A 26,886-nucleotide genomic window follows, 5' to 3' on the forward strand; every position below is an offset into this window, starting at 1 on the left:
AGGGTGGACCACAGGGCCTGGCCACTTCCCACAGTACTCTGCTGGCCTGGAGTGCTGAAGGGTGAAATAACCTTAATTGTGGAATTTATTCACCTGCCCTTGCCTGTGCCCATGGCACGGAGCTGAGAGCAGAGAACCGGGTTCCCTTGAGGGGCGAATAATAACAATTATTAGTTATTGTTAGGAATTCAAAGCAGCTGCTTCTGCATTTGTGCCCTTGTTCTGTGTATGGGAGAAATTCCTTCTGTGGGCGCTGGCACCTGGAGAGCCCCAAAACCCCTCACAGGCCAAGCTCAGGGCATGAAGGTAGATAAGGCAGCAAGAGGGGGCGTTCAGCCAGCAGCTGCCATTCCAAACACCAAGCCAGCCCAGAAGGAAGCAGGAGGCTCTCAGAACAGGAGCCAAAACATAGAGGGCAGGTGAGGGCCAGGAGCAGAGCCCTCAGGAGGGCTGGGGCTGGGTTTAGCTGCTGCAGAAGTCAGCCAGAGCCAGCCCTCAGCTGGCCCCAGCCCCGTAATTTAATTGATGCTAATTGGCAGCACTTCAGGATCTGGTTCACAGTGTCTGGAGAGGATGTTTAGAGAAGAACTCTTGGCCAAGGATAGATTTCTGTACGAGAGTGTATCCAAACAAGCTGCCTACCCCCCGGACTTTAGAGATAGCCACAAATTCTGCTTTTCACAGAACCTCAGTGCCCCAGCCAGGCAGGGCAGTGCCCTGAGCCCGTGTTACAGGAGAAAAGGAAAATGCAGATTGCTGAAAGGGACATCTACAGTGTCTGAGGCAAGAAAGGCCTGAGGAGGTAAATGAACTGAAAAGGTATTTATGGGAAGGGAAGGGAAGGGAAGTAATCAGCTTAACAGAATAAAGAGAGGAGCAAGACCTGTGAATATCTTTGATTGCCAGGAACAGAGCCCAGAGCCTTTCACATCGCAGACAAACACAGTTTGACTTGCAATTGCTTTCATTTTACAAAAGCCACCATCTGTAGGGAGAGAAAGCAGAAGGTCGAAGTGGAGGTAACAACCTTTTCCCTATGCCAGTCCCAAAAATTAATCCTGCAAAAGCAGCAACCTGTAGACCATGTAGGAAGAAATTGCCTGTATTTTGTGACAGCTGTTCTAGTTCCACTTGAATAGATAATGCCAGCTAGGTGAGAAGTTAGGGGACTGACTACACGAGTGACGAAAAAGAAAATTGTTCTTAAAGGATTGTGGGAGGCACCTGGTGGTAGTGATGCACTTAAAGAATGTTAATTGCCAAATAGATAACTGGAATTTGAGAGTTTGAAATGTGCTTGTTTTTAAAGGTCATGAAAGGTCAGCTCTGAGTTCTTCCTTTCTCCCTGGGAAGGTGCAATGTCTCACAAATTATAGTACACAGAAAGAAAGCAGAGTTGAGCTGTTTTGTGCTTCCCAGGTGCATTTCTTGTGGTGTCATTACCGAGGCTGTTATCTGAAAAAATAGCTCTATTAAATGAAAAGCTCTGATATAGAGGAAGAAGATTATCTCTCTTTCCTTGTTAAATTACTGCACTGATGCACAGCCAGAAGGGACTGTGTTTTTCTTGCAGTTAGATGTTCACAGGACCAAACATTTTCCTAATGAGAAGACATTATTAAAAGTTGCTGTGCACAACGTTTTGCTGTTGGTCATTATGAGTTAGGGATAATGTGAGAGCTCAGGGAGGTGTTTTGGGGATTTGCAGACACGTGTGAGCTCTGCAGATGGATTCCAGGTGGGGAGCCTTGCTCAGCCTGCGTGCAAAGCTGCTGCTTGCAGTCCTGGAAGCAGGAAAAAGCCCTGTCCTTGCCTCAGGCTTTCTTGGAGCTGCCTTAGGCAAGGCTCTCCTGCTGTGCCAGCCCCTGTGGGGACTCGGTGCCACCTCTGAGCTCTGCACAGCCCCAGAGCAAGGCTGGGAGTGCAGTGAGTGCTGGGCTTGGGGCTCCTCCTGCGTGGGCTGCCTGCTCCTTTCCTGGCTGATGGCAGACTGGAAGCGAGTGGGATTTCAGGAGTTTGTTGGGTTTGAGCTGCTGTGCAGTCAAAGAGGAAGGCCACGGGTCGGGGTGAGGACTGAGCTCTCTCTTTTCCTCTACGAGCACATGCTCCTGTATTCCCCCTCATTTGCTTCCTTCCTTTTAAGAGATGGCAAAATATGACAAATTAGTGATACGTGACTGGCTAAGTGAGAATCCATCACATCACAGAAGAGTCACATTCACCTGACCTGTGCAGAGTCTGAAACAAAAATACCTGAAGGAAACATTCTACAATCAACATAACATGAATTGCAAGTTGTCTAAAACCTACTACATAAGGTTCAAGTTCTCCAAGAAGCATTTGATATTTGCCTAATTTATGATACTTTTAGAGGGTAAAAAAATTGGTTTTGTTTTGTTCTGCACTTTCCTCCAGAATATCATGAGCAAGAACTAAAGCCAGGGATTTGCAATGGCAGAGTTGCTAATTGTGCTGCAGTTTTGGTGTGGGTTTGTGTGTGTGTGTTTTGGTTTGGGTTTTTTGTCTTGAACAGTTTTATACTTTATTCTTTGTTTGTGAGTAGGTATCAGCAAAGCTTGGAGGATGCTTAAAGGAACACACTCAGTGCCCAATCAAGCCTGATTTTAATCAGTAAAAACAGAAAATACCGGGGTGAGAGAAAATCTCCGTTTTGCCTTTGGTGCAGGGGAATGAGACAGGCTGAAGCAGCTCTCTGGGGAGCTGCCCTGAGCCAGCAGAGCATCCATCCGAGAAGGGGTGGGTGAAGAGCCAGGAGCAGGGCTCAGACATCCCCTGGGACCCGAGGATTCTGCCGTGTGTCAGCACCTGGTGAGAATGCTGATGTCAGTGGTACGTTTAGTGCTGTAATCATCCTTGACAAGATGAAATATGGCCTCTGAATTCCAAGAACATATGGGATTATTGAGAAGGAAAATGGTGTGAACAAGGGCAATTATAGCAATAACTACCCATGGCACACTACACGGAGTCAGCCAAGCATAACACAGATATAATGAAAATATTTTTAAAGGCAAACATGATGTAAGCCAGTGCCAAAATGATCTAATTTATTATTCTGTCATGAATGATAAATGTTAATAACCTCTGTGTTTCACAAAATAGCAAGAAAGCTTTCTTTTATGTATGACTTGCTACATGATTTTAAAGGAGACAAAGGGAAGAAGGTCTATTGAAAGAAGATGAAAAACCTTTCTCATCTCAGTTCTAATCTTTAATTTTTCAGCATATAATTGCTCTAGTTATTGTCCCACACCTCACCACATCTGCACACCTGTGCAGCACAGAGGAGGCAGCTGCAGCCTGTTAATCATCACAGAGCTGGCTCCAGCCTTGGAAAGGAGTGCAGGACTGCATCCCTGTGGGGGAGCTGAGGAGATTGAGGTGTGACATTTCTGGACTTGCATTTTCATTTTCAGATAGAAGTGTAAGAGTGAGAAAGCTTTCATACAAGAAGTATTATTTTAAAACCCATCCCTTCTGACCTGCTGGGGGCTGAAGCCACTCCCAGAGCCAAACTTCAGGCACAGCCCCTCAGGCAGGGCCTGGCCCTGGCTCTGCTCTGGTTGCACTGAATGCCAGAAGCTCTCTCTGCTGGGGAGGGAGGCTCCGTGCACTTCTTCTCTATCATAAAGCAGAGAGAATAACTCCATTCTCCATAAAGTTTAACAGAAATATTGCCTGCACATTACAGCCAGACAGCAGGTCTCTCACAGGATGTAAAATTGCTCTGATGGATAATTGCAACAACAGCACTGACAGGGGACCTTCCTTGGGATGCTGTTGTTACAGCCCGTGTCAAAAGAATCATTTTAACAAAGTCCTTTTAGGAAATTAAGATTTCTTATTTATTTGAGGGGGGAAAAAACAACAAAACTAAATTATTTTACTAATTACTGGCAAAGTCATTCTTGCTACATTACCTATTTTTAAAACTCACATTTCATTCAATTAAGATTTCATACTGTTGACAAAATGATGCTGTCCAAAAAAAAAAAAAAAATTGTAATAGCTGCTATATACAAGCCCATAAATAAACTGCAAGATTTTCAAGCTTCAAGAGACTGAGGACAGAAAGAGATTGTTTAAAGATTCATTTGAGCATTTCTTATTCAGTACATTTGCTGCATTCAGTACCAAGAAAAACACTTTGAATCCAACAGGAAGAATGGATACCGATGGCAACGGAACACATTTGCACTTTGTGGGGATTTTCACCAGTTTACCAAAACCAGAAGAAGCCCCATCCCCAAGGCAGTGTGCTAAATTCAGCGCTCCAAACCTCGTGGGCCATGAGCAGGACAAACCTGCTCCACCCCAGCCCCGTTCAGCAGGGCAGGAGCACCCTGCACCCTCAGGGGACCCCAGGAGATCAGGGTGGGGAACCTCACAACAGAAGTACAAACCAAACACGTTTCCATCCTTGTCTTAGTTTTCATTTTGAGCCAGAGCACACCGGGATGAAAAACTGCTGCAGCCCTTTGTAGCACTGCCACTTTGCAGGGTCACTGCTGGGTCTCCTGTGTGGGGATTTTTCCCAATGGACCTTGGGCAGTCACAAAATGACCAATACAGCACAGGAGGAAAGGCGGGTAATGAAAATTGTGCAGAGGGGAATACTCTTAAAAATTAAGATTAAAAAAAAAAAAAAAAGAAGCTTTTACATGTTTTCTGGTTCATTCACAGAACTTTGTGCTATAATTCATTCACAGAACTTTGTGCTATAATGGTCAAGGAGGATTTCAATCTATATTTGTGGTCACAGTGTAAAAAAAACAAAAACAAACCAAAGAAACAAACCAAAACCAAAAGAAATCATATGGTCCAGTATAAAAAATATGCTTAAATCCATTGTCTGCACACAACACAGACTCTGCACACTGTTATCACAGGACTCCTCTCGTCCATCTCCTCTGTACATTCCAAGGGCTCTGTCTACAGAGTCTTTTGGGGGAAAAAAAAAATTTCAGGCCAAGAAAAGTCCATATATTTGCACAGCTGTAAGACAGAGCAGTGCAGAAAAGGCTAGGAGAAAACCCTACAGAAAAGCCAAAACAAAGACACAGCCATCTAGATATTTAGCTTTTACTGACCCTCTGTTTGGGGTTAGCTGTCAACGACTGGAGTCACTGAGCACAAGGAAACAGGAGATTAAAGCCCGTGGGTTTCAAGCCTGTAAATGTGTGATGTGCAGTTCTGCTCTGTTCCAGCTGCAGAAATCCAGCACGGATCTGGTGCAACCAAAATCATTTCTGTAGAATGTTCTGAGCTGTAAGCTCAACAAGCTTGGGTGGACTCTGGGCTTCCAGTCTGAGGATCACACCAACAGGTCTTGGCTAGGAAGGGGGAAAGGCAGAAAAGATTGGGCCAAGCTGAAAAAGATAAATTTTTTTAGTGCAGGAAGGAAACAGGGAGAAAACTTGGTTTGGATCAAATAGAAATTAAATGCATTGAGTTTTTCTAAACTTTAAATTCCATGTGTTTTGGATTAAACACTTGACTAAATTCAGTCATAATTGGTGGGTATTTCCTGTTCCTAAAGATCAATTTACTTTCATTTTAATTTTTGATAAATTTACTACACAATAGAAAATTTCCACTCTGCACGTTAGAGTGTAAATGCCTTTCCTCTTGGAAACAAAAAGCACATTCAGTGGGACCAGGAATGGTCTGAGCTGCTGAGTACACAAGCGTTTAACTAAGGTTAAAAAACCCAACAGAAAGCACCTTAGCAAGAGGCGAGGCTGAAGAGGTGCACGTCCTGCCTGCTGCAGTGCTCTGGCAGCCCAGGGTCAGACTGAATTCTGATCTCTGCAGAGCAGCCGCAGGCAGGGCTGCTGCACAAGGGATGGGAGCTGTGGTGCAAAGCCACCCTGGGGCCCCTGGATGCTGAGTAAATCCCAGAGCCCCCCGAGGGCTCTGCCAGGGGTTAAACTCTGTACAGGGGGTGAAACCTGGACCGCCCTGCCTCGTGCTCCCAGCACCACTCTGAGAGCCTGCAAAACACTGCTCAGAAGAAAAATCACAGTGTTTTGTTCCTCCTTAGAGATGCTTCGTGGCAGTACTAAAGCAGAAGGTACTAAATGCTGAGCAGAGTCTAAAGCCACAAAAGAGCCTGCAGAGCCCTGTTTAAAAGCTGTCTGCAGGAAACAATACACAGACTCATCTGCAGGCTGGCTGTGTTCACAGTAGATCAGCGCGTTACGTCTTTGTGGCAGGAGTTCAGTGTCTCAAAATGACCAGGAAAAGGAGCAAGGTAAGCCCCAGTGGCAGCTCTTGGTCTCTGGAAGCCACAGTGAGCTTGCAAAATGCACTCGACGGAGAGTTGCTGGCTGCAGCCCCGAGCTGCAGGTAAAGCAGGGGAATAACTGAATGACTGCTATGGCAATGTGTCAGCAGCCACAGAGCAGCAACAGAGCTGCTGTGGGCTGCTCTGGGACGGCCACAGCCAGTTTGGCTCTGATGATAACTTGGCAACAGGAGGAGCTAAAATACTAACAGGCCACATCCAGGAGATTCACACCTCACAGGTGCTGTTCGTGTTTATCAGCTTTGCTAATGCCCCACTTTGGGGTAGCTGGAAGCTGCTTCTGCCTCACATCCTGGCTGCCTTGTAGCATTTACATGAACACCACGCTATGTATTTTGAATCAACTTCACTTTGATAATTCTGTAAGGTAAAAAATGTAAACAGAGAGAGCACAGCAAGTCTGGAACAGTCTCATTACAGCATCACAACAGGAAGCATTTCATTTTAAAGCATAAAAATCCATCTTTTCAGAGGTATGTTGCTTTCCCTCAGTTCTGGGAGCTGGAATGATTCAGGGAGCAGTAAGCCCTTCTTGCATACCTAGAGTTTTCATCATTGCTGACAAAACCATCCAGTGTATATTTGTGCTGGTCATTTTTACAGAAATTGCTAACAGCCAAGTGCTAGAATGTGTTACAGTTTTAAAGGCAAGCAACGAGGGCTATGTACTCAACAAAACAATAAGGCAATTCCCAATTCATTAGGCAGTGATTTAAAACCCAGTTTTCTACTGTTGCTGGCAGTGAGAAACAGCTGGTGGACACGGTGTCGAGGTCCTGGATGTATGGCTTGATTTCCTCTGAGGAGCTGCTGCTCCTGTCACACTGCTGACAAATCAATGCGGTTTGCTGAGTTGGTGCTTTTATCCCAGGTGTTCAGCTTCGTGGGCGTTGTGCCTGGCCTGTTCCCAGTCATCTGGAAAATAAAATAGAAAATCAATTTATTTATTTTGCCCAGCAACTCTTGCCCGGATGAAATAAAAGCTTGAAAGCATCTATTTACATTACAGTGTGGTCACAGGGTCCTGAGAGCATATGCCATCAAGGATTCTTAAACAGTCATTGCCAGGATCTAAGGTGATTGGCAACGATCACTTAATAATACCTATCACTTCAGATGTCTGGAGCTTTATAAAAACAAATGTCTTCTGTCTCAAGGCAATTTAAGGAGAGCTGGAAAAGGATATTCACATGTTGGCTTAACAGTAAGAAAGCCCTACCAGAGAGCCACCCTCATCAGAGCAATACACTGCCAAAATGCTGCCAAAATGCAGACGTGCGTTGCAGTTGGTGGAACAGCCTCACTGAACCATATCCAGAGCTCATAAAGCCGTTTGCTTTTATTTGATGGTTTCCCAGAAAGCAGAGCTTTGTCCTTTGCTTTCAAAACAAATATTAAAGCTGCAACTTCATGCTTGCTGGTTCCACCTGCCTGCACCTTGCATTAGGCTGGTACTAAAAATACCCATGGGCCTGCTCTGTTCTTTCCAACAGAATTTACTGTGCAACACTCTCAAATACAGTAGGGGAAGAAAAGAAGCAATACTTACAATGTCTGAATTGAAGGGCTTCACATTGACGTTGCGTGTTGAACTGCTGGTGAGGGACCAGACCTTGGTTTTGTGCTTAAAGGCAGCTCTAACCTTTAGCAAAAACAGTGAAACCAGCTGAAAAAGTTGTGTTTGTTTTCACAGGTGCAGCCTGCAATCATTTCCCCTTTTTCCTTCCTCCCCACAAATGCCACTGTGCTATTAAACAACAAACAATCCATCCCTGCACTTTTCTTTGTCTTCATGGGCTTTTCACTAGGACACTTTCACATTTTCTGGCTAAATCCAGAGCCCCAGGCTGGAGCAGGAGGTGCCCAAGCAGGCAGGCTCTCCCTGGGCTGCACAGAGCCCTGAGGGATCCAGGTGCCACCAGGACACAAAACCAGCCTGCTGTAAACTGAGTCATTTAAAGGCACTGATGAACCTCCCTAGAGAGGGAGCAATGCTCTTCACCAAGTGAAAATCAGCTGCAGAAAGGACAGGTGGTGAGACAGGTGAGACTGGTCAGGGACTGCTGGCTGGGAGTGACTGGTGTGGAGGTCAAGGACAGTTTTTCAGAGCACCTTGGCCCATTCTCCTGTGATCCTTTATAACACCAGTGCATTTCTGCCTGGGTGCACTGGAAAGAAAGCCCTTTTCACCCAGCCACTTCTATACCCAGCCTATGGATGTTTCTTTACAATACTGTAATATTGTTACAATATAATACAAGTTTTACTTCTGAGAAAGAAATTCTCAAGAACAATTCCTGGTGTTTAGCTAAAGGAGTATTTTAGATATGCACAGCCTGTGAAGGAGCCAGTAGGACCTGCTCTCCAAAAATGACAGCTCACATCAGCTGTGTGATTTTTGAGGATATAAATTCTGAAAAGTTTCTGAATTTAATTTCTCATTAAGTTCTGGAAAAAATGGCAGCAATTCAAATATTTGTATTTGATATAAAACATTTGAAACTTGAAGATTTCTAAGCCTGGGGGAGATTAGAATAAAGAAATATTTTTCCTCCCTGCCTTTGACCTGCCTGCTTAGTTTTAGTTGATTGCAATAAAGATCAAGATTCCACAGTTGGACCTGGCTCTCCAAAGTGATTTTGGCAGATCTCACATCAGCGAATGCTCTGGGCTGGAATAGGTTGGCAAATATTAATAAAGAATAATTTCTCTACAGAAGAGCTGGAGTGCTGCTGTTGCACAGGAAGCAGCAGCAGTTATGGGGCAGAGCTGCTCATCAGCATCCAGGAAGGAGATCTGTGCAGAGCCAAGGGCTCCACCGAGCACTGCCCGACAGGTCTGGAAACGGCTCTCGTAAAAACCATTTCTTTCAGCAACATTGTTCCTGGGCATTTTCTGCTATCTGCCACGGGAGGAAAGGATGCTGCAAGCCAAATTTCCATCAGCCTTGTCTTGGCTTTATCCCAGTTGCTCTAATGAAGCCTTAATGCAGAAAGATGCCTCAGTCCCCTGCGAACACCTGAACTTCCCACCAAGAAAAATACCTGGAATATCTTCTACTCAGTGTGGTTTCCCGTTAAGAACTGCATGAGCAACATCCAAAAGCATGTTTAGCTGAGAATAATGTTTATTTTCCTCGCTGGGACTGCAGCTGTAACAGAGCCCCCCAGCAGGGGCTGCCAGAGCGAGCCCTGCTCCCACTTCTGAAGCATCTTCTCCTCGCAGTGCAGTCCTGCCTGCTCAGCCCCTCCAGCTCTCAGGACAGCTCTCCTGACTCCTGCACTGCTCCTCTTATCTTGGTTCTGTGCTTCAGACCTTTCTCAAGCTAATTAAAACAAACGCCAGGCAGGGGCAAAAATGCTGCAAGTCACAGAGCCAGAAGAGTCATGGATTAATTAAAAGAAAAAGGAAATCAGTGACATAGCAGGCACTGATAATGCAGAAAGTCTGTTCTTGCTTCACATTTATGTTCTTTGAATTCGGTAACACCAAATTTATTAACCATTTATTAACCATTATTAACCATTTGGTTACATACCTCTGAGTTCAGAAGACAGTGAAACAGGAACATGAAAAATCCCTGAAAATGGAAAAAAGGGAGAAGGGTGAGGTCTGGCTGTGAAAAATCAAATGTTTCATACTGTGTTTCTCTCAGTATGTACTGAGCAGGCATCAGGCAGCTGGAGACCTGTAAATATCTGAGTGCACTGAACCAGAGTGCCCCAAGTGAAACTGGAGAAACCTGCATTAGGCTACTGTGGGGCTTCTCTGGAACTATTCCTGCAAAAAAAAACCACCTCCTAAACTTTGCTGTACTAAAGGAAAAATCTGGCTGAAAATGTGCAGGAATTCTTGTTTCATGACAACAAGGGAACTTTTTGTTTGTGGTTGCAAAGACCAAGGAGAGGGAAATGCTCTTAGGGAAACACCAGATCAGGATTTTTCAGGTTAGAAAAGCAAGGTATTAGCACCAGGAGAATTTTCATGGCAGAATTTTGCTATCTTTGGGCTTTTAGTCCAATGCTAAGTGACAAGTCCAATGCAAAGTAAAAATCCCTTTCCCTCACAAAGTAATTTTATTTTTCTGGCAGTAGTATTCAGCACCAAGAACGCTGTTTCACTGTTTTTATATCCACAGTGCTGTTTGTTTCCAAGACAAGATGGGATTTACAGGAGATTGTTTTTTCTTCCTCTTTGTGGGAAAGAACTGTAACATGCCTATGGGGCTATGCCTGTACTGAGATGTCTGTTTGAAGCCAAGCAGATGTTTACATTCCTCCTTGGACAGAGCTGTTTTTCTGGACTGGTGTGCCAAGGAGATGAGGGCAGAATTTCCTGCATGCAGGAGTTCTGTACAGCTCAGGGAATAGCTCCACTTTTGATCTTTCCCATAAACTTCTGTTTGCTTTCATTTAGTCTCAGTAATGAAGCCTCAAATTGGCATTGAAAAATTGGCCTGGTATCTCTGCTGAAGAATCCTGCCTGTGGTACACAGTGCGGCAAGAATGAATTTCATTTCGTTGCTGAAGCTCAGTGCTGTCTCATTTATTTAATTATTGCTGCTGGAAACTCTAAGGAGTGGGATACAGGTTCTGTTCAAACAGAGACAAGCAATTGCCAGCACTCTGTGCTTAGCACAGACTTAAAAGACAGAGGAAGGAACACAGGATAAAATGCAATAAACATAAACATGTGAAGACATTACTAATGATCCATTTAATTGGATCTCAGAAGCACTTCTGTAGCCATAAATTCTCCCACCAGGCACTTACCTGGAGTGAATTAAAAACAGCAAATATATACTGAAATACTAAAGCGTGGGCATTGACAGCCAAAATGCCAAAGATCCACGAGCTGCCCAGGATTGGTAAGAGAACTGCCACGGCTTTAGCTGTTAGTCTGTAGAGAAAATGAAAACAGGAAATTGGGTGAGACCATTAGAGAAATGTCAGCCTCCACACCAAGGAGTTTATCAATTATGCTCTGGCAGCAAGGCAGCAGGCGGTTCTCTTCTTTACTACAAAACTCTTTTAATGGAAAAGATTTTAATTATTTTTTCATCAGTGAAAATGGGGATAACGGAACATTGGTATCACACAGGATAAATACAGATGGTGAGTCAGGAACTGAGGGAGCAGGAACAGATCTGAGAGATGGTCACAAAAACTGGGCAGCCCTGTCTCCAGTTTGCAGAGAAGTCTGTTAGTGGGCAGCCAAGTGCAGGAGTCAAAGAGCAGCGAGCACACCCAGGTCACAGCCCACACACGCTCAGGGTCTGCCCACTCTGTGATCACCAGAAAACTCATCAGGCCAGGGGCAAACCCATCCAGCACCAGGGCCAGCAGCAGTTCCACCTGCAAGGAGGAGCAGGTGAACCCCTGCACACCCAGGCACATTTCCAGAGCCAGCTCTCACTCCTCCTGGCCAGCTGAGAGCAATTTTGGCAGGAGAAGCACAAAGAAGGGACCAGTCCCCATTTGGAACACGTGCCAAGAAGGCAGATCCAATCCCAGCTTCCAGCACCACAAACACTTACTGAGCTCCCATTGTAGCCCGTGGGATTCATGCAGATTTATCAATTTAAGTGTTTAAAATATCAGTTAATTCAGTCTATGGTACAATTACAGATGGGGCAGAAAAGAAACAGGGGTAGTGAGAAACTAAAAGTCAGCCCCTGCTTGCTAAAACCACGTTTTTTAGAAATGATCAGATTTCTATTTAGATGGGAACCTATGCAAGGGAAAAAGCTGTTTCGGGGAGATTAATGTCCTTCTTGTGCCTTGTGCCCCCTCGTGCAGATTAAAGCACACTCTGAGAGAAATGCACAGAGCTGCCTGACAGGAGACTGCTTGTAATCACAGCAAACACAAAACAAATGATAATTTTGTACAACACAATTCAATGAAGAAATCTTTTAATTAAGCCCAAAGCTCAGCACACGTGCAGCAGAATTCCATAGCTACAATGAAAACACATTCCAGATGTGGAATTCTCCACGCTAAAGGATTAATGTTTCATGCACACTCATTTAGAAAAGCAGCCATGCAAAGGTGAAATCCATTTAAGACTGAGGGTCAGCTCTGCCGATGATTCTCTTAAATCTCAGTGAGACTTTTTTGAACTTTTCACTAGTTATTGCATAGCCTTCTATGCTTACATGTTTGGAATTTCATCCTGTGTAGGAAATTATTCATTCAAGGTGTTTATGAGCTTTACCTACCAATCAAAGGACCCAGCTCTACGGTTCCTGGAGCTCTTTTGTCTTCTTCCACTTATCCCTCCCCTTCCTACCCTTATTCCATTTCAATCTTTTAACTTTAAAAAAGAAAAATACTGGCTGTAAAATGCTGCTTCAGAATGGCATTAAGGTAGCAAGGTTAAAAAAAAATCCCAGAAATACAAAAGTTAATGTTCCACTAGGTGCATTAATTCTGACACACTGCACATACTTTATCTTTTCTTCTTATTCCAGTTTTTCTTTGCTACATGAATACTTTAGTAGATTAGTTCTAGTACACTAAGATGCAGAGCACAATCAAATAGATGTTTTTGGAGAAGGAATACTTCCCCATGCACGACATACGCTGTGCAACCTGAAAAAAAGCAGTCACTAGCACCAATGGAGTTTATACTGTCCATGAAGTTGGTGACACGAAGCAAGAATTTGGGGCAGGGGCTGTGCTACCTCTGCAGGTGCTGTGGTTCAGCCCCACCAGGACTTCATACACCTTGCCAGGAGATTCCCCTTGTGCCCAAATGTGTCAGAAAACAGAGCAGCCATCTAAACTTCTCCCGAGTGCCCCTCCTCATGCCCTGCCTTGGCAACCAGCAGCCTGCTTCTCACGTGCGCTCTTCAGAGCTCAGGTGTTGTCACTTTCTGCACTCCAACAGCACCAGGTCTGGTCAGATTCTGTCTCTCTGCATCTAAACACACCGAAGGATCAGTCCTGGATGAATTCATCAGGAACAAAGCAAATCCAGCACAGAATCTCCTTTCCATTGTTACATTTTGCCAAGTTGTTGTTTTGGGGGGTTTTTTGTAGGTGTATACCTGTCATTACATAGACAACTTCTGGAAAACACAAAAATACCTAATTTCTGGAAACACAAAAATACCTAATTTCTGGAAAACACAAAAATACTTAGAGCCTGATTTAATTTTCACATCTAGAGGATCTGGAGAGGCCTTTGGGACATGTGGGTCTGGCAGGTCCTGGCAGCTCAGGTAATGCCCTGCAGGTCTGGCAGGTCCTGGCAGCTCAGGGAATGCCCTGCAGGTCTGGCAGGTCCTGGCAGCTCAGGGAATGCCCTGCTCACCTGAGCACTCGTGGCTGAGCCCCTCTGGCAGGGAGCCAGAGTCCAGATCCTTTGAAAAGCCTCAACCAATTTTTCAGACACACCTCTGGCAGGAACAGCATTCACTTCCTCCATTAATTGCTAAGCTGCCCATTTAACATCCACTCACCCTTTCAACCTCCAGTTGAAAAAAAAATGTTTTCCTTCCCTTTTCCTGTTCTTAGGGTTGAATTCTCTTTCCTGAGAAGTAAAACCTGCTTGATAGAGCTCTTTTCCCATCCAAATTTCTCCCAATGGCTTTCTTTCAGTTGCTTTGGTTTCAGCTCTCACTTCAGGACAGGATTTTGAAGCTTTCTGTGTCTTGCTGGGGGCCAGGCTGTTAGGCAGCATTTTAACCCAGCTGAAATCAATCAACAGGGGAAGGGAGGTTTTCTGAGCTGGATAATTACCTCGGCTGAACTGCAGCCCTGGCGTGCAAGGAGCACAGGCTGCAGCACCTCTGAGAGGTGTTTTCATTACCAGCATCATCTGAAATCATTGCACTTACTGGAGTTACCAGGGTCCCTTCTCCAAGAGCACAGCTGGGCCTTGCAGTGTATTGTATTTGCAGTTGTGTGGAACGGCTCCACTCAGCTGTGGCTGCTCCCTCTCCCTCCGTTAATCCCTGCCTGCTCTGCCCCTGCCCTGAGCACGCTGGCCATGTTCACACCAGTGCACAACGACCACACTGGCCCCTCGCAGGACAGAAACTTCTCTGCTGCAGAAAGAAAACTTTATTACCTCTGTGAAGGGGACCCTAACTCACAAATCAGTGTTAGTGGCTCTCTGTGGAGCACTAATCCTTTTAAGACTTCGGACACCCACTTTTCTGTCATGATGCCTGCTGAAGTCAGAACCAAATTCAGACTCACAAGCCAAGATTATATACTCATTGGAGGAAACACTGTCTTAAAAAAAGCAAAATTCCCTCACCATAATTCACAGAACAAGACAGGTCTTTTAACTAAAGTTTCTCTCTTGTTTCTTGAGCTCCTCTCCAGTCACTTCCAGCAGTACCCTTTGTGTTTTATATAAAAATAAATAGATCCCCAAACCCGTGACTAACATTTCAGACTCGTGGCTGAAAAAAAAATTAATTTGATTGCAGTCTCATGTTTGTTACGAGTGATGTTTACTCACTCCTCAGCTGGAAGTTGGAGAGGTGCTGGGAAGCCAGCGCAGCGATTCTGGCTGTGAATGGAAGTGATTTTCACCCTCAGCCCTGTCTCCTGGCTGGCAGTGCTGCTGTCCCTGCTGAGCCCTGAGCACAGCCCCGGGGCTCTGTGCTGCTCACTGGGCTACCACAGCTCCTTCCTTACTCCAGGAGCAAAACCAAGAGCTGCAGGTGCTGAGCTGCCACCAAAGGACAAAGGGAACAGTAATGGTGACAGCTCACCTGTGGGATGGAACGAGGCAGCAAAGGCAGGAGCAACACAGAACAATCCCCAGGGCTGATGAGGAGCCACTGAGTCCCTCTGGGATCTAGAGGAACCGGCTGCCTGCACTCCTCAGGAAACAAACTCCAGTTTGGTTGGGGAGATGCCCTGGGGCGTTGGAGCTGCTCGGCAGAGCAGCCAAAGCACAGCCTCAGAGCCAAACCCCTCAGCCGAAGCACAGCCTCAGAGCCAAACCCCTCAGCCGAAGCACAGCCTCAGAGCCAAACCCCTCAGCCGAAGCACAGCCTCAGAGCCAACCCCTCAGCCCTTCCTGCCCAGCAGCCAGTTTACTCCCGCAGGCGTGGGAGTGACTCCAGAGCAGGGCTCCGGGTGTTCTGCCGGTGGGATTCAGCCCTGGGCTCTGCTGGGTGTCCTCATCTAATGGGCAGAACTTCCATCCTGAAAGGACACACGGGGATTTTCCTGCTGCTCCGGACTCCAAGCAGCAGCTCCTGAATTCCTGCAAACACACGTGTACCTCCTCCTCCTCCTCCTCCTCCTCCTCCTCGTCCTTGTCCTGCTGCACAGCCAGGCTGCTGGCACGAGGAATGCACTTTAATCAGCACATACACAGCTGCTTACCTAATCTGGGGTGATTTCTAGGCAGAACTATAGCAAATTAAAGGGGGAAAAAAGACAAAACTAATAACTGCAGAGGCCGTTTCCCATTTCCCAAATGTTATTTGCACTTTCAAAATAATGGTGTGAATCTGACTAAGAGCCATTTACAGTCACTTCAGATCATTGCTTTCTTGTGGGTGTCATTTATAACCCAGGAAGAGGCTGCTAAATGAAAGCATTGTTGCTACAGAAAAAAAAACATTCTAGGCTGCAACAGCAAATAAATTCAGATTGATTTTATCCCAAGAGTGGGAAGGGAGGTGGAATTGCTTACCAGTCTGCCTCTCCCCACAGACCCTCACAAGAAGGCAGATGCTGCCAAGGCAGCCTCACCTCTCAGAGGCCTTCCCAAAAATCTGCAGCTGCCTTTGGAAGTCACAGCATTTGCCCAGGACACAGGAGGCCTGGGCTCCAATCACGCTTTTGCCCAAGGGATTGCCCTTTCCATTTTTGCAGAAAAGCATTTTTGACTCCCTGCTCGATGCTCATTCTTGCCTGTTGAACTTGTCCCACAATTATCTATTGAATAATTAAATATTGTCTGGCTCAGAGAGGGAAGGTGAGCTCCACAGATTCGTCACAAGGCACTCCCTGAGAGAGGAGAGTCCTACCTAATCCTTGCTTTATTAATATTGCTGAATTTATATTAAATATTCAGTGGAGCAGGGACTGAAACTCAAGTCTCACTTCAAATCCCCATCAAGCCAGACAAAATTAAGGCCATGACCAGAAATGGAGCTACCTTAGGAATTTTAATACTGAGAAGGCAATTCCAGGGGCTGCAGCACTGACTTCAGCACCTAGCCAGGGATTTAGGAATCCCTGTCTTGCTAAGGCTTTCCACAGATCAAATCCCTTATCACCGCCATTGCTTCCAGATTCCAAAATTACAAAAAAAAAAAAAAATCCCAAAAATTAAGTACTGGATCAAAATATGTATTTCTCCTTTGTCCTTAGTGCAAGTTATTAAAAACAAATCTGAAGAATTAAAACAATGTCATTGCAAGCTGAATTTCAGGAGTTTGTGATTTCCCCAGGGAAACAGAACTTGCAGGGGGATTTTACCTTTCTTTTCCTACAGTTCCTTTCTCCAGCATTTTTTGGTACTAATTCTCTCATTGCACTGCTGTTGAGGCAGCATTCTCTGCTCCTCAATCCCCAAGCCCAAGGTAAGAGCTAATTTTCCACTGAACTCTGCCATTAAATCATCAAGGAAAATGAGAGCTGTTCTCCCAGCAGAAGAGTGCTCCACAGGCAGCCAAGGGGTGTTAATAAATGGGTGAGGATGAGGAGGGCTGGGCCCTGCCCTGGAGCCTCTGCACAGCCTCTGGAGCTGCTCTCCTCCTGGGGACACCCAGAGGCTCAATCACCATCCCTGGAGGGGCTGGGGCTCCTGCCCTGGAGCCTCTGCACAGCCTCTGGAGCTGCCCTCCCTGGGGACACCCAGAGGCTCAATCACCATCCCTGGAGGGCTGGGGCTCCTGCCCTGGAGCCTCTGCACAGCCCCTGGAGCTGCTCTCCTCCTGGGGACACCCAGAGGCTCAATCACCATCCCTGGAGGGCTGGGGCTCCTGCCCTGGAGCCTCTGCACAGCCTCTGGTGCTGCCCTGCTCCTGGGGACACCCAGAGGCTCAATCACCATCCCTGGAGAGCTGGGGCTCCTGCCCTGGAGCCTCTGCACAGCCTCTGGAGCTGCCCTCCCAAGGGACACCCAGAGGCTCAATCACCATCCCTGGAGGGCTGGGGCTCCTGCCCTGGGTGGCCTTGCTGCGTATTTGTGTTTTTTGTGTTTTTATCTTCAAGGCTCTGGGTGTCTCTGGGCTCCCCTTCGTGCTCTGCTTGTCCTGGAGCATCCCCTGGGCCTCGGCAGGACCCCAGTGGAACGGGGAATGTTTTCTCTGTTCCATAGCATGGAAAAGGAGCTAAAGGAGCGTGCAGGACAAACTCCCCAGCCAGGCAGGCACTTCAGGGCTGCTGAGAACAGCTCAGGGAGCAGAGACACAGTCTGTCCTGGAGGGTGAGCTCACAATCAGTGGTGCATTCTCTACCAGCCAGCTAGACAGGATGGGCAGGCTCTTTGTTTCTGTCACGGGTTACACTTTTTGGAAATCCAAAAAATGTGGCTGCTGAAAATGCATGAGAGTCCAGAAATGGATGACAGAACAAATTTCCCAGGAATGCTTGCTGATGGCCATGGCCAGAAGCCAAAATAATTAAATGCTTAGAAAATCATGTGGAAAAGGAAAGCAGTTTAAAAAGGAAAAGAACTGGCCCTGATCCTTACAATAGTGAAGATTTATTCCTTTCTTGAACACAAATGTTCACTTGCCTATTTCCCACAGTATTTGGTTCTTCCCTAAAAGATTCTGGAGTTACTTTATAGAGCCAGGAGGGAGGGAAAAAGAGACAAGAAAATATTACCCACTTCCATTACAGGTTTTCCGTAATAGTGTCACAAAAGCAAATTGACAAGAAAGTCTGGAGGGATTCATTTGGGTTTTTAAAAGAAAATAAATTGCAATTTTCTAATGGATAAGGGGTGTGGGTTTTTTTTTTGTTCTTGGGTTTTCTTAACATACCATGCTATTATTAGGGGCCAGTTTGTCTGCAGAGGTAAGACAAAAGAGCAACGCTGTTCTCACAACCAGACAACAAAAACTAAGGAGGAAGGTTGGGTTTCATAGATATCCAGCTTGCCAGGAGCAAGCCCTGGGTTGAGCAGGTCATGGTATTAGTTCTGTCTCCAGGTCAAAGCTATCAAATAATTGACAAATGTGTTGTAAAGTCAATAGGAGCAGCAGGAGAGTCCAGCCTTGGCTGCTCTGGGCACTCTGCACGTGAGGAACTGGTCTGATCCCTCAGCCTGCTCTCCTGGCACAGAGCTGGTGCCAGGGCTCAGCCCAGGACAGGCACTGCTTGCGGCAGCTCATTCCCAAAACCCTCCTCAGCTGCCTGCTGGAGGACACAGGAATGCAGATCTCAGAGGGTGAGATGCTCCTGTGGGTGGAGCAGGCTAGATGCAACCCACTCTGCCTCCAACATCTGCCCCGGGTAGATCTTGCACTCCCCCATTGTTCCATCTTTTCCCAGCTCCCAGTGCAGGCTCGTGCCATGCCGTGCCATGCTGTGCCATGCCGTGCCATGCCATGCCATGCCAGCGTCCTGCCCACTGTCCTGAGGCAAACCCTGTGGGGCTCCAATCTGCACCAGCCCTGCCACTTCCAACTGGCTGCATCGCTGCAAGTCAGCTTGGAACAATATTCTGGAAATTAGCCTGACTGCTCTATTTACAGCCATCTCAATCTTCTTTAGAGCTGTGCTGTCGCGTGGTGAAGCTCTCAGGGCATAAAGTGAGACGGCAGGGCCAGGGAGGGATTGCCAAATGACAGCAGCTGTGGAAAGGGCCCCCAGGTGCTCCCCTCTCCCCCCAGAGCAGGAGCTGTGCAGGAAGCACTGCCAGGCTGGAATCCTGCTGGGAGAGGGCACAGCTTGCTCAGGAAGGGTGCATCAGAAACACAGACCCGCTCAGAGAGAGAGAAGCCATGAGCAGGCAGAGCCTTCAACAGCCCCTGGGCCAGAAGAAAGCAAAGGAAGCAGCAGAGTGTGGCAGTGCACGTCCCTGTCGCCTTGCCAGACCAGGAGGATAAAGTGGATGGGGCCTTTCTCCCCTAAAAATGTCAAGGCTTGTCCAAAGCACAGGACTGCATTGAGCCAGCTTCGTTTAATTAATTATAACTATAATGAAACACAGTTAACAGACCTGTTTTAAGAGTTATAAAGCTGCAGTCAGTGGTGAAAACCCACTACGATTCATTTTGCTTTCCCTGCTCTGGGATGTCAAACCAGGCACACCATATGCTAAAAGTAAGAAGCAGCCCCTACCCTGTGCTCCATGTACCGTGTTGGGGTTTGAGCTTTCAAGAAAAGTGTGATTCTTCGGAAACACTGGAGGCAAACTTCAAAAGTTATTGGTAATCTAGAAAACAAGGCCTGTCAAAAACGGCCCAGGCTCCAATTCCTTCTTTCTCAAACTGTCCTTGAAGAAACACCAACTTTTTAAGAGAAAAAAAAAAGCTTCTGAACTAGTTAGTCCCTGAAGAGACTCAAAACTCCATCACCAGAGGCTTTTTCCAGTAAATGTGATTGTGTTCTCCACACATTTCAAAATTGTCAGAGACAATTACACAGCCATTTACCACTCCTCAGCTGACAGGTGGCAACAGGCTGCACAGCTGGGAGGTTCTGTAGCCCTGGAACACCCAGAAAATGCAGCCTTCTCCAGGAATCTGCAGTTTGGCAAATATTTCTGCCTTCTAACTCAAAGTCAGTGGGACCCATATTTTAATTGAGGATGACAAAGCAACAATCACATCAAACCACGAGGAAAATTAGTGTGGAATAGCATTCACCCCCTGAGGAGCTGAATTCTGAAAATGATCCCTTGACCCCAGCAGTCTCAGTGACCCTTAATTATGCACGGAGATCAGCAGAACAATCTTCTCCCGTTTCCACGGCAACGGCAGCCGCCAGCCAAGGATCAGGGTCGGGCACACCAACGGAGAAGTCATTTTCTGTGCAGTGCTTCGTGTGGCTTCAACTGCAGCAGCGGCAGATAAATCCTGCATCCCTGCCTGGGCTCCTGTCTCCAATGCAGGAGAAGAGAAACGGGGCTGCAGGGACTGCTGGAGCCCAGCTGCAGCCCCTTCCTCGTGCTGTGCACCTCAAGAGAGCACCTCAGACTCTAAAAGTAGTTTTGATACTAAGGGAGCATCTTTTCTGTGTTGTAATTACCTGTATTTTCTATGTATTTTATTTTATTTTATTTTATTTTATTTTATTTTATTTTATTTTATTTTATTTTATTTTATTTTATTTTATTTTATTTTATTTTCAGTTTGCCTTATTGGGAAAATATGTAAACCCCACTTAGCTAGGAGCTGTGTCAGACTGGGCAGTGATTTACAGGTTGCCCAGAGCAAGGCACATGCTTAAATAACATTTGTATTCTGCAATGGCACAACTATAATATTTGTTCTTATTATTCTGCATAAAGCTGACACAGAGTTCCAGGATTATAAATTGGAGCCAAGGGTGCAAATGAAGCAGTTCAAGCAAACTCCTGAGGTTACTGCTGCTCACAGGGAATTGTCCCATTTTGTGATGAACGAGCAGCGTTTAATTGTTGCTCTGGAGCCAGGCACCAAGCTGTGACTCACAGCCCCGGCCTCCCACCAGCACTTTCATGGCTTAAAATCTGATATTAAAAGATGGAAAACTAAATCCAGCTAGGCCGTTTTAAAAACAAATTAATGTGAACTTCAAAGCTATAGATTTTTAAAACCTGAGAGTTTCTGTTGCTACAATTCCAGAAGTAAAGGGGACGAGCTGTCCTTCAGAGAACTTTGGCAGCAGGGGGGGACAGTGGAGGGACAGCACCACGAGTTGTCCCCAGGTGTCCCAATACCATTCTGTTAGCAACTCCCTCGACCTGACTCCTCTCCACCTGGCACCCTGTGTGCCACCAGGGACTCACCAGGAGTGATCCAACCTTAGGCAAGGGGCCAGCAGAGAGTTTTGTTCTCATTAAAGGCTGAGTAAATCCCGGTGTGCCTCAAGGAGATGAGACCTGAGCCCCAGGCTGTGCAGAGGACAGGTGACACCTGCAGCCTCTGCCCTTGCAGTCTGGCAGGGACTGGTGGGTTGGAGGGAAGAGATTGATCCAGCCGTAGGTCAGTGAGCACAGCAGAAGCTTCCAGACATGCCCATCTAGAGAAGATGATAAACAGCTGGAGGGTGGCTTGAACGGCCCCTTCTCTCCTACCCTCCACCTCCAGCACTGATTCTGTTCTGTTCACAGCAAGGTTTCATCACGGGATTTAACAGCCAGCTTTTAATAAACCTTATTCTGTCCTGACACTCATTCACCTGTGAAAGTAAACATGACTAAGCATCTCTAATAAAAATTGGTTTATCTATACACTCAGAAAAACCAGCACCTCTTAACGATGAAGTTTCCCCTGCATGTTTTGTACCCATCTGCTCTGTCTTGCTGCCCTTCCTAACACAGAAAGAAACAGGCACAAGTATCAGAGCTGCTTGTTCCTTTGCAGCCAGCATCAACAGGCCCTGGAGCAGCAAATCCTGCCTAAGGAGCAGCGACAGAAAACTCTTCCCACAAAGGGCAGTTCTGGCTCTGAAAGACACAACCACGAAAAAGTCAAAGTGTGGAAGGGCTCACATGTCACCTGACCCAGCTCAGACAGGGCTGGCTGTCGCTGCTGGCAGCAGAATTAGCCCTGCCAGGCAGGGGTACCACCCCTGTGAGAGGTGTTCAAGGCAGCAGCCCTCCAGCTAATCAGGCCCGCTGCTTTGCAGCTCCCCTCCCGCTACAGGAAGCTTAACGATATTTGATTTTTCCCATCAGTTTAAGCCTGTTACTATTTGTCCCTGTTTGTCTCCTTTTTGCAGAGCAGCCTCCCCTCTGCAGCTACGCTTTACATCCTTTTAATCTTTCAGTACTCCTCCCAGAATGTGCCGGAACAACCACAGCGTGGCCCAGAGCCTTCCTGCAGTGCTGTGCCCCGCAGCATCCGCAGCGAGGAGAGCACTCCCAGTACTGCCATCGTGGTCTCTGAAAGATTAGCACTTCCTCACTGATGCCCTCATTGGCAACATTCAAACCCACGTTATTTTTAGTCTAAAACCCTGAGTCTAATAAGGAGACACCGAACTGTATTTGTATTTGTCATATTCAATGAGCCAAAAATTTAATTAGGTTGAAGACATTATCACGGGCAGTAGCACTTCAGCTCACTAGTTGTTACTGCTTAATACTTCCATTTTAATTATTTCCTTTGTTGCCAGTCAGCTCCTTCCAAGAGTTTCTAGGAGGTGCATCACTGATGCTGTTTGAAGCCATGTTCAATGAACACCATTCCTTGCACACAGCGAGAAACTGTGAAGAAAAGGAGCTGCTGAAAGCAGATTTGGCCTGTCACACTGCTCTGTCTAAGGGATGGCTCTCCTTCAGCACATGGAGAAAGCTCTTTTCTTTTTCATTAGAGCACACAAAAGCAGGTGCTCCCTGTCTCTGAGGGCTGCCTGCAAACATCTGCCACCCAGAAAGGCACAGAAAGGATTTTCTAGAGCTGTGGATTTTGAGTCCCTGTAGACTTTCAGAAGAGTTTACAGATTGCAACTCGCTCCTCACCTTCCTTGCGGAAGGAGATGAAAAATAAAAAAAAAAAACATTAAAATTCTCTAATGGCATCACAAAGAGGTGGAATTTAGTTATGGAGGAGATTGAGGGATCGCTTTGGCAGGAGCTCTCGTGGGAGCTTCAAGCAATGCCAGGACTGACAAGCACATTCTGTGGAAATGAACAGCTGGGAATAATCCTGAGAACGAGGAGTCTTTGGACACCCAGTGACACCAAAGAGGAATGGAATCGCAGGAACAAAGTGCAGCACATACACAGGAGTTACACACAGGAGCTCCCAGAGTAACAGCTGACGTTAAGGAGCGAGGTTATCAGCACGGCTGCCCGGGGTTTGCATCCCAGCAGAGGGTGGCTGGGCTGGAGGGCTGGGGAGTGTTTATAAACGAAGGAAAACACCGAGAATGGGTCCGTGATGAAATGCGGAGCAATCTGCTCAGCAGCCCTGCAGGGGTGCTGCAGGGGTGTCATGGATGGCTTTGCAGAGTGCTTCGGGATGGCCAGTTACTGGAGAGAGCCCATGTGAGAGCCCCTGAGCCGGGCAGGACAGCCCTCCCGGGCTGGCACCTGCCGGGAATGAACGCCTTCTGTGCGCTTCTCAAACAGCCGAGGAAGGACCAGATCTGCACTAAAGCTACAGACTCTGTTTCAGTCTCATGGGCAGGGGTTTGTGATCTATTAAAAATGCAGATGGAGCTCGCACAGCAGCTGCCATGACTTGCTCCCTGGGCTGGGGTTTTCCTGAAGCCCTGTTTTGCTCCCGTTCACTACACTGCTGCCATTTTTCCCAATTTTTAACCATTAATTTAACTAAACAGAAAGCATATTTTTCCAATGGAGAACTGTTTTACTGTTTCACTGAGTTTCAGGGATGAAGAAAATGATAAAATGAAAGAAAGAACAGGGTAAAAAGCGAAGAAATATTTCTGATTTTGCTGTAATTGCTTTCTCCATGGATGATTATGATAGCTATCGCTTTCGGTTCACTGAGTAAAGCGTACAGTTTATAAAAAAGACAGAGATTTTTCCAACTCATTGGACCATTTCAGAGTGAGCAGTGAGAATGTATTTAATAAGAGTTGGACTTGGCAGTTTATTCCAGAGAAGTTAATGAAACTGTCTCTTCTGGACAGCAGAATGCAGAAGTGAGCTGGCTGGGGCTGGCTAGATGTGGTGTGTGTGCTTCTAAACTAAAACCACCACTCCTGCAGCAGAGACAAGCTGGGCACCCCTTCCTCTGCTGCAGTTGATACCTGTCAGTGCCAAACAGATCTCTGGCAATTCTGTGTGCTCCTCTTTAGCCCTTGCAGTCCAGGGAACTCAGGTGGTCAAATTATTACCTGTGCTAAATGTAACCAGGCAAGAGCTGTCCCCAAGGGGCAGGAAATGTGCCATGAATTTTCCAGCACCGTCGCTTTGGGGATCCCTCTCACTGTAACAGAGAACTCACTTGCCATGACAAAGCAATGAGACTTTGAAAGGGTGGGGCAGAAAGCAAAAAAATAACTTATCTAGGCCCTTATACATCAATGAATGAGCTGAATAAAGTCTTTAGATGCAGCAGAAGTAAGTCAGAAAAAGAGTTCAAATGGTTCATAACTCAGAAATGTAATCATGTGCCTTTTCAAGCACATGAGCAATTCCATTAAACTAATCTGCTTTAATTGCATTAAGCTTAGAGAGGCTACTCGTGTGCTTAAACTCAAACATATGATTAGTTATGTCCCTAAAAAAAGAATGGATAATTCAAACAAATGCTGCATGTATGCATTTAAACATTTCAATGTATTAGATTCAGCATTCTATAAACTAAAACAAATTAGCTTTTTGGCAGAAAATCTGTTCCCTGGATGCAAAACATTCTCATTAAGCCACAACTGAATTATTGCTCAAAATTATTTTGCTGAGAATCAATAGCTAATCCTCTGATAAAAGGCTCAGGAATAATCAATGACAACTAAAGGAAAAGTTCATATTCTATATGTGTTCAATATGCTTCAAAAACAATGCAAAAACATGATCTCAAGTAAATTCAAGTAATAAATGGGAGATGATAATAATCCTTGCTCAGCTCTTTCCAGTAAACTGGTCATGCAGAATTAAAGTTTCAGACACCAAAAAAGTAGCTATTTTCACACACATAGGAAAATTACTACAGTGACCAAATACTTACTATTCAGACTGTCACAGGAGTCTATCATGCTTTAATTAGTGTCCCTGATCATAAACTGTTTAATTGTATTCATTTTGCCTTAAATTACTGGGTATTTTGCAGTTTATGTATCATTAAAGCTTAGTCTTTTATGTTGCTTCTTAAATTCATTTTAGGGGCACTATTTTTATTTACTTCAAGCAAAAGAGCACACCAGTGGCAGCGAAAGCAGAACAAGATGTTCAGCAGGATGTTCTCTGGTGTCTCCTCTGTGACAAGCAGCATCAGAACCTGGAGAGATCCATAAGCCAGGAGCTGCACTTTGTTCTGGGGGAAATGCAAAGGGAGAAGATGAATAATAAATTCATTTTAGGACACTAAAAGGAATTTTGTTCACAACTTTCTTTTCTGTTTTGGCTTTTAAACCTGAGGTTTGCCAGCTGCTGCCTTCCAAGCAGAGCCCTGGCTCACCCTGGTGCACATTCTGCAGTCATGTTCAAGTCAGCATTTGAGAGGACCTGCTGCCATATGGAAAATCAGGAACAATTACTCTAAATAATTACATCAGTTTATTGCTGTTTGTTGCCAAGAGAAACAAGCCCTGTTGGTAATATCCACTTGCATTGCCAAGTAACTTAATTTTTCAGAAAGTAAACATGCTCCAGCACCAGCACTTCTCCAGCAGTAAACACCCTTTCTGACTGACACCATCACGACTCAAAGTGTGTCTGTTGTCAGGATTCCCTGAGGTGATCTCTGCTGGGGTGGGCTGGGTCTCCACACCTGGCTGGAGACACGCAGAGGGTGTCTGAGCACAGCCTGGGCTCCCTCTGCCCCTGGGGAGGAATCAGAGCTCTCAGGGCACGTGAGATGAACATTTGACAGAGGACATCAGCTGCAGCAGGGACCAGGGGTCCAGGGGACATGGTGCCAGCTTGACTGAGCTCAGGAGTTTAGGGGACACAGAGCGGGGCAGGTCCTCTCCCACCCTGCTGCAGTGGAGGTTAGTCCCTGTCAGTGTGGTTAAAGTTCTCCTGCGGCAGCAGAGCCTGGCCAGAGGCGAGCCTGAGGAGGAGCCTGCTCTGTGAAACCCCTGCGGGCTGGGATTGCTGGGCTACAGCAGCTGCTTGGCCTTGAGCTTGGAAACGTCCCCCAGTGTGAGGCCACTCAGCCAGGTGCTCACAGACCGCAGGGAGCGCTGGCCGGGGCCACCAGGGACACAGGTGGCACTGGCACCTCCTGGTGCTGCTGCCACAGCCACTTTGGTCCGTGCTGCCAGGCCCTTCAGCTCCTTGTCACCGTAGGGGTGACCCTGCTGGGAAACTGTCCCACCTGCTGTCCCCTGCTGTCCCTGCTAGGAAACTGTCCCACCTGCTGTCCCTGTTATCCCCACTGTCCTCTACTGTCCCCGCTGTCCCCGCAGCTCACTGTGTGACCGTGCTGCCCGGTACGTCTCACCCCAGCTGGAAAGGCTGCACTGAAGTCCCTGCTCTTTCTGCCTCAGGCCTGCTCCCTGAGCAGGTTCCCCTGCACGGCTCCTTGCCCCGCAGCTCTCATTTTCTGCCTCTGGCTGTCTGGAGCCACCAGCCCAGCTCTGAAGGAGCCCCTTGGCTGCTGCGAGCCCCCCTGCCTCACCAAACCACCCCGTGCCACCTCCACGCAGCTCTGGCTTGGTGAGAAGGCTTGCTGAACTGCTCCTGGCACAGCCCAGCTCTGCCCACAGCGACAGCCATGGGGTGCAGAGCCCAGGGACGCCTGGCAGCCCCTTTCTTTGGGGATCACGGTGCACAAAGCTCTC

General features: G+C 46.6%; 1 protein-coding gene across 5 annotated transcripts in view; it reads right to left on the bottom strand.

Annotated features, from left to right (window-relative positions):
* Nucleotides 1-3,842: 3,842 nt before the first annotated feature.
* LOC119707503 (adhesion G-protein coupled receptor D1-like) overlaps nucleotides 3,843-26,886 on the bottom strand; it is a 109,649-nt gene continuing 86,605 nt past the window's right edge. For 2 of the 5 annotated variants that reach the window (XM_038152590.1, XM_038152589.1), the window contains 4 exons: nucleotides 11,101-11,227; nucleotides 9,867-9,908; nucleotides 7,878-7,970; nucleotides 3,843-7,243 (listed from right to left, as the gene is read on the bottom strand). In XM_038152590.1, the coding sequence (XP_038008518.1) occupies nucleotides 7,148-7,243; nucleotides 7,878-7,970; nucleotides 9,867-9,908; nucleotides 11,101-11,227 (358 nt within the window). In that variant the 3' untranslated portion in view covers nucleotides 3,843-7,147. Of the gene's footprint in view, nucleotides 7,244-7,877; nucleotides 7,971-9,866; nucleotides 9,909-11,100; nucleotides 11,228-19,404; nucleotides 20,364-21,253; nucleotides 21,487-26,886 lie in introns of those variants that run through there. The other 3 variants (XM_038152593.1, XM_038152592.1, XM_038152594.1) reach the window with 3 other exon arrangements.

Source organism: Motacilla alba, chromosome 15 (genome assembly GCF_015832195.1).
Source record: "Motacilla alba alba isolate MOTALB_02 chromosome 15, Motacilla_alba_V1.0_pri, whole genome shotgun sequence".
Taxonomy (NCBI): Eukaryota; Metazoa; Chordata; class Aves; order Passeriformes; family Motacillidae; genus Motacilla; species Motacilla alba.